The 12,368-nt window shown below is 37.8% G+C and overlaps 1 protein-coding gene across 5 annotated transcripts in view; it reads right to left on the bottom strand.

Moving 5' to 3' along the window:
• Positions 1-12,368, bottom strand: part of dzip1 (DAZ interacting zinc finger protein 1) — a 22,707-nt gene extending 10,339 nt beyond the window's left edge. Inside the window, exons 1-12 of one of the 5 annotated variants that reach the window (XM_055213055.2) lie at positions 12,071-12,368; positions 11,064-11,140; positions 10,161-10,787; positions 6,627-6,711; positions 6,420-6,550; positions 6,167-6,325; positions 4,999-5,127; positions 4,825-4,887; positions 2,987-3,115; positions 1,971-2,019; positions 855-902; positions 36-95 (exon numbers count right to left, since the gene is read on the bottom strand). In XM_055213055.2, the coding sequence (XP_055069030.2) occupies positions 36-95; positions 855-902; positions 1,971-2,019; positions 2,987-3,115; positions 4,825-4,887; positions 4,999-5,127; positions 6,167-6,325; positions 6,420-6,550; positions 6,627-6,711; positions 10,161-10,787; positions 11,064-11,066 (1,483 nt within the window). In that variant the 5' untranslated portion in view covers positions 11,067-11,140; positions 12,071-12,368. Of the gene's footprint in view, positions 1-35; positions 96-854; positions 903-1,970; positions 2,020-2,986; positions 3,116-4,824; positions 4,888-4,998; positions 5,128-6,166; positions 6,326-6,419; positions 6,551-6,626; positions 6,712-10,160; positions 10,788-11,063; positions 11,181-12,070 lie in introns of all 5 variants that reach the window. The other 4 variants (XM_055213054.2, XM_055213056.2, XM_055213057.2 and 1 more) reach the window with 4 other exon arrangements.

Genomic DNA, 12,368 nt, shown 5'->3' with positions numbered 1-12,368 from the left:
GCAAACCACAGACTAATACGCTCGGTCACGTTTACCTTTATCTTCCTCAGACAGCTCCACTATAGGATCCAGCTTATGGATCGAGTTGTGTTGCTCTAATAGGACAGCGCAGAAAGAGTGCAAGAGGTTATGAATCAATGGGCCGAGATGTGTTTAAATCTAACTGCTTTTACACAAGGATTTTACCCAAAAGTACAGAGTGACATAAGAAATTGAAACGATAATGGGATTAACCGATATTTACATGTTTTTTACCTTGTAGGTCTTCAAAGAAAAGTGACCAAACACAAAATTGCGATTAAACCTAGAAGGGCAGTTCAGTTATTATGCATACGCGAGGGTCTGCGCTAATTTTGTCATCATAATAGTACGTGCGCACAGCCAGATTTTTGTAACATGGCGTACTTGTACAAATAGGTTGTGCATGCACATACAGGTCAACGTAGTATAGGCCAGGGGATGCATTGTGTTTTGTCGCAATGCACATGCGTCAAACATCTGTTTGTACACATACGAGTCAAATGCTTTTCAAAACGTTCGTTCACGTTCGCGTATGTTCGCATAAAAAACTTAAAAGAAAACAGCAGCCTTCACACATAAAGTAATGAATTTAGAAGCACAAAACAACAACAAAAGTCCAACAAAGCAGCAAAAAATAAGCGAAAATGTCAAGTAATGCCACAATGTGCCCTGGTTAGAATGTGAAACTGATGAGTATTAACTGTCCGATGTTTAGAGAAAATGCAAACTAAAGTCTAATAACAAGTTATGCAGGGATTGTGATAATAACAGGTCTTGCAAGCTAACTAAACAGAAATCACAATATAGCCGATGGGCGGCACAGGATGACTTACCACTGACAATCACTTTAGCTTTTCTCTCTTGAGCCGGGCTAGCAACCACTAAAACACACACATACACACACAAACAAAGTTATAAATAAAAAAATATATTTTTTAAATGTCACATTTAAAAAACAAAACATAATATAAAGTAGTTACAAAATGCACAGAGCGAAATGCGACTTCCATGTACACTGCAAAACATGACTTTCTTACTTAGTTTTTTGTCTTGTTTTCAGTACAAATATCTAAAAATTCTTAAATCAAGATGCATTTTTTGATAAGAATAAAAAAATCTAGTTTTTAGACAAAAAATATACATTTTAAGTGAATTTGTGCCTAAAATAAGCGAATAAATCTGCCAATGGGGTAAGAAAAAAATCTTGAAATAATAATTATTTCTTAAACCCCTTATTCAAGAAAATTTTTCTCACCCCCATTGGCAGATATTTTTGCTTGTTTATAGACACAAATTCACTTAAAATGTATATTTTTTGTGTAAAAACTAGATTTTTTTCTTAGGTAATTTTGCTTATCAAGAAAATACATCTTGATTTAAGAATTTTTAGATATTTTTTTTCTGAAAACAAGACAAAAATACTAAGTAAGAAAGTCGACTTTCAAGAAAAAATTCTTAGTATTTTTGTCTTGTTTTTAGTAAAAACAAGCAAAAGAAATCTGCCAATGGGGTGAGCAAAAAAAAAATCTTGAACATTTTTCTTAAACACTAAATTCAAGAAAAATTCAAGAAAAATTTGCTTACTCCATTGGGAGATTTTTTTGCTTGGTTTATGCACAAAATAACTTAAATGTGTTATTTTTGGTCTAAAAACTAGACTTATTTTCTTGGGTCGTTTTGCTCATCAAGAAAAAGCATCTTAATTTAAGAATTTTTAGATATTTATCTGAAAACAAGACAAAAATACTAAGATTTTTTTCTTGAAAATCATTTTTTGCAGTGTAAGGGGCCCCGCAGTTCATGTAAATAAAAACGGCTTATTTATGGTAATAAAAACAATACATTCATTTTGTAATCTCTTTATAAACCACTGATAATATAGTTATAGTTATGTATGTATATTATATTGCATTTCTGTCAATAGATCCTCCTGAAATATGTCAACGTACCGTCACGCTGAACTGTTATTGTTGGCGGCTTTGACGAGATCTGTTTCATCTATGAAATAAACAAAACCACATGTTATTAAAAATGCATTCCAATCAGCAATACGTTACAATTATGCATTTTGGCAGACGCTTTTATACAGAATGACTTATAGTGCATTTAAGGGCCGTTCACATTATAACGATAAATATAACGTTAATTATAACGATAATTATATTAGCGTCCACATTATAACGATAACTTTATGCTAATTCGCTCACGCGCGGGGCACTCGCGCAAATACTTGCCTTTAATGACATTAACTTTTATTGGATATTTCTTGTTTTATTGGAAAAACTTTTGCAATTGTTTACATGTCACTGAATATGTAAATATGCTGTTCTTGTTGCATTTACATAGCAGGTAACCAGCAGATGTCCTCAACATGCTGCATTTCGCATTAAGTCTAAACAGTGAATCTAGTTTGTGTTAATATTTTACTTTTTGAGCATTACGTAGTGAACTTCACAGCAACTGCATCAGCGCTAGATACCTGAGGTAATTTTATGTTATAGACCTCCGCATTGAGCTCTTCCACTGTCATTTCAAGTGCGCGTGCACTGTCAATGGTTTATCGTTTATTAGGTGGGGGAAAAAATCGCTCAGAAAGTGATCCCAACGGTATTGTTCGTTGTATATTTATCGTTATGGTGTGAACTCCGGTTTTGTCTTAAATATAAAACGGTTTTCAAAACGATGTTTTTTATAGTTATCGCTATAATGTGAACTGCCCTTTAAGGTTGACATTTTCATCACTATGTGTGTTCCCTGGGGATCAAACTCTTGACACAATGCTCTACCAACTGAATAACAGGAAAACTTAAATCTGAAAACAAACTTTACTGAAAACTAATCAGTAAGATTATAATTGCTCTAATGTCCTGACAGACTCCCACCCGTACAGTTTCTGTAGATTACACTATGGACGGCAGCAGTAATACAGGATATCCTGAACACTTGAGTCTCTTCCTGTACTGACCTGCTTGTTCTGCGAGGCAATAATCTGCTGCTGGTCCTGCAGCCGACGGCTGAGTTCCTGCACCTGTCTCCTCGACTCTGCTCTCCCTTCTGATATGTCACGTTGCAGGTTTGAAAGCTCCTCTTGAAGCTGAAGCAACACACAATGAATTCAGAAGAGTTAGATAAGAGATTAACACATATCTCCATGGAAAGTCGACATAACAGTTTTCTTACTTATCTTTCTTTTGTCTTTCTCATTTTGTTATATTGTATAAAGAGAAATTTACATTTCCAAACATTACCTTCAATTAAAGGGACACTCCACTTTTTTTGAAAATATGCTCATTTTCCAGATCCCCTAGAGTGAAACATTTGATTTTTTTTTAAAAGTTTTTTTTATTTATTTACAGTTATTTAATTACAGAGAAGACAGGAAAGTATAGGGTGAAGAGAGGGGAATGGGATTGGCAAAGGACCTCGAGACAGGATTCGAACTCGGGTCGCCAGAAGTGCGTCTGCACCATGTGTCGGCGCACCGTCCACTATACCATCGGCTCCAACGAAACATTTGATTTTAACCATTTTGGAATCCATTCAGACGATCTCTGGGTCTGGCGGTACCACTTTTAGCATATCTTAGCATAATTCATTGAATCTGATTAGACCATTAGCATCGCGCTCCAAAATGACCAAAGACTTCCTATATTTTTGCCATTTAAAACTTGACTCTTGATAGTACTTGATATTACGCAGTGCCCGAAAATAGTCCCCTTGGATACTTTGAATAGCTGGGGACTATTTTCGGCCGCTTCGTAATATCACTGTGCCTGCTGCAGCCATGTTGCGGCAGCGGGGTCCTTGATTATTGCACCAGAGTGAGAGTGTGGTTCCTAGCCATATCGGCCTGGAAAATCGCAACTTTTAGTTTTCCGTCGGTGTTGGTACACGATGTAACTACAAAAGAGTCAAGTTTTAAATAGGAAAAATATAGAAACTCTTTGGCTAATGGCCTAATCGGATTCAATGAATTATGCTAAAAGTGGTACAGCCAGACCCGGATATCAGCTGAATGGATTTCAAAACGGTAAAAATCAAATGTGTAACTCTAGGGGAGCTGGAAAATAAGCCTATTTTTTAAAAAGTGGTCCCTTTAACCACAATAATCATGTGAGATTCCTACAAACAAAGGGTTACTACAACAATCAGTATGACACACAAAGATATCGGATTTCACCATCATCCAGTCAATTTGGGATTACATGAAGAGACAAAATACTGATCCAGTCTAAATGGGGCGTACACACCAAACACGAATTCAACGATTTGCGCAAGTAGATTACAAACAAAGTCAATGCAAAGACGCGAATAGACGCAAACTCGCGCGGGGCAATGCGAATAATGTGAAAAACACTTTTCACCTCAAACGAACCGCAAAAAATGTGCATGTCACAATATTTAATCCCGCAAGTAATGTAGAGTAAGAAAACGCGATGCTTCACATTTGGTGTTTATGCAGTGATAAAATTATTAACTACAAGGGGTGAACACTAAGTTCAAAATTCGTGTTGGAAATTTTTACACGATACGACGTCATGTTGTGTCAATCAAATGTGCACACTGCCCTGAAAACTTTTGTCCATCATAAAAAAAGAACTTCAGACTGGGTTCAATTTTCAGCTTTTTTCGCATCTGTAGCAAGCGTTTTAACAATTCAGAGCCACCATACAAGTGAATTGGGGATATGGTGCCTTGCTCAGGGGCATTTGAATTTGTAAGAATGATGAATGCAATAAAACGCATACAAAATTTCGGACTTCAGTGTGCAAAGATCTCAAGTCATGACCACATGGTACTTACCAGATTCTTCTCACTGTTATGTTCCTCCTTTATTTTCTGCATTTTTTCTGCCCACTTCATTTCCTGTGTAACGGAAATCTTTATTAATACATCAGCGTGTTTACAACTAAAGGTGTGCTTCATGTACTGGACGGTCCTGAACCACATGAATGTTAATGAATGCATATGTCTTACTTGTTTGTGGAGTTTCTGTTGAAGTTTAACAACTTCTTGCCAGTTTTCAATGCTGGGTGATGTACTGGGTTGTGTCTGTACCGGTGGTGTGTTTTCGTGTTGATTTATCTGTTTCAATTTGAACAGCTCCTGAGGAAAACAAAACATTTCAAGTTTATATGATGAAGAATTGTTTAAAGGAATACTTCACTCCCTACCCAAAAAAGGCACCAGAAAAACAACAATGTAAATTAATGTAAAGGACAGAACTTAAAACTTTTAACTACACTGCAAAAAATGATTTTCAAGAAAACATTTTCTTAGTGTTTTTGTCTTGTTTTCAGTAAAAATTTCAAAAAATTCGTAAATTAAGATGCTTTTTCTTGATGAGCAAAATGACCCAAGAAAATAAGTCTAGTTTTAGACCAAAAATGTCAAATTTAAGTGATTTTGGGCATAAAACAAGCAAAAAAAATCTGCAAATGGGGTAAGCAAAAAAATCTTGAACATTGTTCTTAAATACTAAATTCAAGAAAAATTCAAGAAAAAAAATTTGCTTACCCCATTGGCAGATTTTTGTGCTTGTTTTAGGCACAAAGTCACTTAAATTTGATGTTTTTGGTCTAGAGACTAGACTTGTTTTCTTGGGTCATTTGGCTCATCAAGCAGAAGCATCTTGATTTGGGAATTTGTGGATATTTTTGCTGAAGACAAGACAAAAATACTAAGATTTTTTTTTCTTGAAAATCATTTTTTTCAGTGTATTATGTTTACAATGCAAAACATTACTTTCTTGCTTAGTATTTTGTGTCTTGTTTTCAGTTAAAATATCTAAAAATTCTTTCATAAAGATGTATTTTCTTGATAAGCAAAATGACCTAGGAAAATAAGTCTAGTTTTTAGACGAAAAATATAAAATGTAAGCGAATTTGTGCTTAAAACAACAAAATAAAATCTGCCAATGGAATAAGAAAAAAATTATTGAATTAAGTGTTTATGAAAAAAGTTAACTCATTTCAAGAATTTTTTTTTTATTCCAATGGCAGATTTTTTATGCTTGTTTTAAGCACTTAATTTACTTAAAGTTTATATTTTTTGTCTATTTTGCTCGTCAAGAAAATACATCTTAATTTAAGAATTTTTAGATATTTTTGCAGTGTATGCAACATACTCTGAAAGCAAAACATACACTTTCCAGGTCTCTGTTCCTTTGGTGCATTGAATCCATGTCGCGCTGACATGCTTGTTTAACTTCGTCTATTTTGTTGTTCATCCGTATATTTTCATTTTCTTTCCAGATTTCCAACTGTCTCTTAAAGTCCTCCTGCCTCTGAATGAGCTCTTTTTCCTGATGGAAAGCAAATTTTAAATACACATTAAAATACTGACAAAATATAACATTCAAGACAAAGTGCCCGTTGTGTCTTCACATTCTTTCCTACCTGTTTAGCAGTGTAGTCTTTCTGCTGTGTCTCCATTTGGGACGTGACCAGGGTCAACTGCTCTTGAAGTTTGTTGATCTCATCCTGTAGCTTCATGGTCTGAATTTTTTTTTGATTATCTGTCATTAGCTCTGAAACGAATGAGATGCTCAAATTAAACAAAATACAAAACACACGTTATTTTGTGAACCCATTCAGCTCACTTACTAATATCAAACTCCATTGGATGTCTGCGTTGCATGTGACACTGCAGGAAGGAGGCGTTCATGAAGGCTTTCTCACAATGTTGGCACTGAAAATAAAAAAAAATAAAATCAGAGATCAAGATTTTTCATTTATACGTCACTAAATCTAGAAGACATTTACATTTGAAAGATGATTAAAGGGAGAGTTCACAATTTTTTTTAATCCTGTGATCATTTATTTACCCTAACATTGTTCCAAACCAGACTCTTCTGATAACGAAAATCGTATAAATCGCATACGCCTAAAAATGACACACTTCGGCTTTAAGGCATGCTACAGCTGCAACTTTTGTTTGAAATGGAACCTTTTAAAAGCAATCATTAATTTAATATTTGTTATGTCAAGTGGTTCACAAATAAGGCATACATGCCCAGCAGAACGGTTGCTGAAGGTCAAAATGGATATGAAGCCGAATCGAGTGACAGCCAGGTGCCGGAGTAACTCGGCACAGCTGTCATTCACACTCCACTAAGGGATGATACCAAGAGACACCGTAGGCACGTTGCCATGGAAACATCGGTTGGTGGAAGGATGAAAATGACATATTTTCCCCGCTCTACCTCTCGATGCATAGCACGCTCCAGTTCATCCCGAGACAAGGAGAGAAAATCTACAAAGCTGCACATTACACACCACATTTAGCAGCTATAACACCCGACTGGTGCTCTCATTCATATTTAACCACATTGCCATTGATACCCTCGCTAACACGCCCGGCATATGTGTTTTATTCAACAAGATGGGAAAAACTTCTGACTGTCTTTGTAACGCACCCTTTGTGTGACATAACTGCATTGCTGCAGTGCCGTAACCAAATTTCCAAATGAGCTGTGAAATGCAATTATGTGCTCCTCTCAATCGGAAAAACCTCAAACTCTTTAATTAAACAGTGAAGTATGTGTGGCGCTTTCATGAAGATGCTGCTGTCGAGCGCCTGTGATTCTCCTAGTAACCACATGAAACACAAGGTGTTGCCTTGGCAACAGCTGGCCACAATCATGGGGCGATGTTGACATGACTACAAACAAGCAAACAACTGATAGGGTCTTATCATCATCACACGTCACAAACACTGAAGCGTGCTTCAAACGTATAGTTCAATACACTGAGTGCAGCATGCAATTTAATTTCAACAAAATGCGATTGGGGGAGTCAGATGGGGGGCAGGTGGCTTTGATTTGTTTTGTTTCCTCCACTTAAAGCTCTTTTATACGTAAAGTAGAAGTCATTGTCGCCGGCTGACACCATCTGCTCCGGTCGCCAAATCCCGTGTCCAAAAAACAAAGCATCTGGTGATTAGCTAATCCTGTCCCAGCCTGCAGGGGTGATTATGGACTTTAAAGTGTTAGTCAACACTTATTTAGGGTGAATCCTGTTTGGCATACTGCACTGGTGACGGCAAAGTGCATACTTAAAGAATTTTTAATTTAAATTAAAATTTTAATTCTGTCATCATTTACACACCCTCATGTTGTTCTAAACCTGTATGATAAACACAAAAGAAGATATTTTGATAAATGATGGTAAGCACACAGCTGCCATTACCATTGACTTCCATAGAAAGAAAACAAATATTATGGAAGTATTGTAATATGTAAAGGTAAAAAATTACAGTTGACGGTACCCATTGACAGTGTTGTTGGGGGTAACGCATTACAAGTAGCGCACATTACGTAAGAGATCAAGCCTCAGCCAAGTAAGAAAAAGTAACACAAAGGTAACTTAAAAGTAACATAAGCATTACTTTCCATTAAAAATAACTAAGTAATGCAATTAGTTACTTTGACTTAATATTGTAATGCATTATTTTTAAAAGTAACTTTCCCCAACACTGCCCATTGAATTCCATCGTATTTGTTTTTCCTACTATGAAAGTCAATGGTTACAATCAGATGTGTGCCTACCATCATTTATCAAAATATCTTCTTTTGTATTCATCAAAATAAAAAACGAACATGAGGATGAGAAAATGATGAGAGAATTTACATTTTGGGTGAACTATCCCTTTAAGTATGACAGAAGCTAAAACCGGCATTGGAAAAAATACTATTGCAAGCTGATAACATCAAAGAACCATTGCAAAGTGCAAGGCATTGTGGGTAATACTATTCCAAAAAGTATTAAAGGGATAGTTCACCCAAAAATGAAAATTCTGTCCTCATTTACTCCCTCTCATTTTGTTACAAACCTGTATACGTTTCTTTGTTCTGATAAACACATAGAAAGATATTTTGAGGAATGTTTCTAAGCAAACCAATCAGAAGCCCCATTGACTTCCATAGTATTCATTTTTTTACTATGGATGTCAATGGGGCCTTACTTTAAATTTTTGGGTCTCTTTAATGTGTGGATAGATTAGGACCCTACCATACTTTTTTTACATACTAATTTTAACGTACTACGTTAGAGGCATTAATACTGATTGCGAATGTATGCATATATGTGTGTGTGTGTTTGTGTGTGTGTGTGTGTGTGTGAAGAGGCATGGGCCGGTATAAGATTCTGGCAGTATGATAACCTTTAGCAAAAATACCATGGTTTCACGGTGTTGCGGTATTGCCATTGTAATGCTACGTACACACCAAACGCGGGGCATCACGTTACTCGCTCTAGATTATTCGCGAGATTTCACTTCGTGTCATGCGAATTTTTCACACGAGTTGAATATTTTCACGTTTGAGGCGAATAGCGCGTGTTTTCGCGGCAAACGCGCCGCCCATATCGCATCAATCGCATCGCCCCACACGAAGACGCGTCTAATCGCGTCTTTGCATTGACTTTGTATGTTATCTATTTGCGCAAATTGTTGAACTCGCGTCTGGTGTCAACCCACAGTTACACTAAAATGTGTTATTTTCAAATGCCAGGTAAAAATAAAGCCTTTAAATTATAATATGCTTTCAAAAAATATATAATATTTTCAAATGTATATTAAATTTTAACATCAAATCAATCACATAACTTAATGATTTAATGAACACAGCTCATACCTTGGAGACGGTATCACAGAACATTTTAGTGGTTTTGAAACCTTAAATGTTTAAAACCTCAGTATACCTTGAAACCGGTAACCGGCCCATGCCTAATGTGTGGGTGTATAGATTTATTTTTAGATGTATGCATTTGACAGACGCTTTTACCCAAAGCAATTTACACTGCATTTAGTCTATACATGTTATCAGTATATATATTCCTTTGAAAACAAACCCATGACCTTTGCGCTGCGTTCGCCTAGCTCGCTATAAATTCATATTGAAGAATTTCTGAAATCCCTATGGAAAAACAAACAGAAAAATACTTCCGCAACCAAGATTACTGCACTCCGTGGTCAACGTTTCATGCCATTAAAAGGTGACAAATACGCTTCCCTTTCATCGCCTAGGGTGAATGAACTGTGAGACTGTTGTGGAACAGAGCGTTGCTTTGGGGGGAGGTGACAGCAACAATAAAAATGCTAATGCAAACATTCACACTCCAGCACGGGGCTGCACAGACCTTATGGTAATTGGCACTCATCCCTGCGCTAAACATGGCTTGTTGGGAGGTGATGATCTTCTTCCTCTGCTTCAGTTCCTCCTTTAAGGCCTTGGCATCCTGGGTTTTTTTCTGCAGCTGGGCGCAGAGCTGCTCCCTCTCCCGCGCCTCCGCCAGCAGCCTCTCCTCGGCCGCCTGCAGGCTGACGCTGAGGCAGTCCTGGGTGTGAAGCAGGTATTCCACCGTGAGCTGGGCCAACCGGAAAAGCTTAATCAGGGCCGGGTCCACCGGGCTCTGACAGCGGTGGCACCGCTCGCCCTCGACGTTACAAAACGTTACGGGCGTGATGTGCTCCTGTAACGTTTGGAAGTCCATTTCGCACGCCACCCGGTCCACATCCACGGCGTTGATCCGACGCCAGTCTACGTTCTCACGGCGAGCGCGGAATTTGAAAGGTGGGGGGATGCCGGTGCTGGAATTGACTCCGGATGAGGTGAGGGGTCCGGACATGGCGGATGCGGTCGGTCTGTTATGGCTGCCGGAGGAGGGCTGACTCTGAGGAGAGCTCAGCAGAGACGGGATCCCTGCTGAGGAATGAGTTCCCGGGGGATCTGTCGGGTACGGGTAGTAAACGTTGTCATGAAAAGGCTGCGGAGGAAACAAAAGGTTAGGTGAATTCTCCAAAACACACATGAATTCAAGTGGCATGCCATTAAATCAACCCAAAAAGACATAGAGACAGATTTTCCCCCCATTGATTCAAGCACTGTAGCTAATGGTTACCTGCTAACGGCAGCAACACAGATCCACGTGACTGTTATCATTCAATAAACAGATATATCAACCAATAAAATGATCCAATCCTCAAGAAATACAGAAATTCCATCTTATTTTGTTGATTCGTGGTGCTGGTTGTCTCCTTACCATCTTGCGGTTTTGGTGAAGTCTTGATGAATGATCCCAGCGGCGCGCGGCACCGTGTCACAGCGTCCTGAGCGTTTCTATGGAAACAAGACCGCGTGTCCCAGTTTGCACAGCACACTACATGAGAGAAGAGGAAACGAGCACTTGTGTGTTAAAGGTCTTTTTAGACACCTATTAACTGATCAAATATCAAGATGTTTGTTCATTTATCTAGCGAATCCACTAAAGTCTCACAAACGTTGACATAATGTTGTAATGTACACTTAATAGTCCAAAATGTCATATTTTATATGCTGTACTACTTTTACTGTACAACTACAGTATTAGTTATTCGACTGCATAACCCAAGTTATTATTTATTTATTTTTCTTTGTGATTAACGTGATATCTTAATCTAAAGGGTTCGCCAAAACAGTCCAAATATTCAAGAATTTAAAACGTGAAAAAGATTTTTTACGAAGCGTTTAACGTGAATAAAAGTGTTTTAGTGTTTAACCTAAATGTACTTTTTTCGTAGTTTATTTTTGCACTGTTGTTAATAAGAATTTGTGTATTAAAACGTGCTTTCATTGTCGAAATGTTTGCATTTGGCAGATGCTTTTATCGAAAGCGACAATCTATACATTTTATAAGTAACGTTATGTGTGTTTCCTGTGGATCAAACCCATGCTATACTAACTGAGATACAGTAATACTACAGTAAAATCAAAATAAGTTAATCTTATTTTAAAGCAAAATATAATTCCTGACGGTCTGATTTGATTGTGGGATTTAATGCAACCGTGACATGTTTTCAACTACACGGCGCAAACTCCTAAAATCTTCATTTCAGCGGTCTACTCAGATTACTGCTCCTTCAAAACATCTCAAGTTGGGACAAGATCCTTCACGAACAAAAGACGGGTACGTACGCACGCGACCGGCCGGTTGAGAAAGAAGGCTTCTATAAATGCCGAACCTCATCAGCCATCTTTACAGCGGCAAACCCAAAAAGTTTTGCGACTCACCCTCGGCCTCTGAAGTAACGGGAAGGGCAGATGCAATGGCTCTTTCCTCTCAGCAAAGAAGTTTTTGAGGTGAATCCATGCATAAGTGCGTTAAACACGTGAAACATCCGACGGTCAGAATGATTTCATCGACTTTAAATACTTAAAGATGAGCTTTTCTAATGCTCGGTTAAAGCCAGCTCAACAAAACGATCCCCCAAAACTGTGAGCTCCAGACCGATGTGACGTCACTCAGCAGCACATTCCTGGCGCGAGCCTCGTCTCATCTCTGGGGCTCGATGAGGGGGGAAGGGCGCGC

Source organism: Misgurnus anguillicaudatus, chromosome 8 (assembly GCF_027580225.2).
Source record: "Misgurnus anguillicaudatus chromosome 8, ASM2758022v2, whole genome shotgun sequence".
NCBI lineage: Eukaryota > Metazoa > Chordata > Actinopteri > Cypriniformes > Cobitidae > Misgurnus > Misgurnus anguillicaudatus.
The sequence above is the reverse complement of the archived record's forward strand: the minus strand, read 5'-3'. Positions and strand labels throughout refer to the sequence as shown.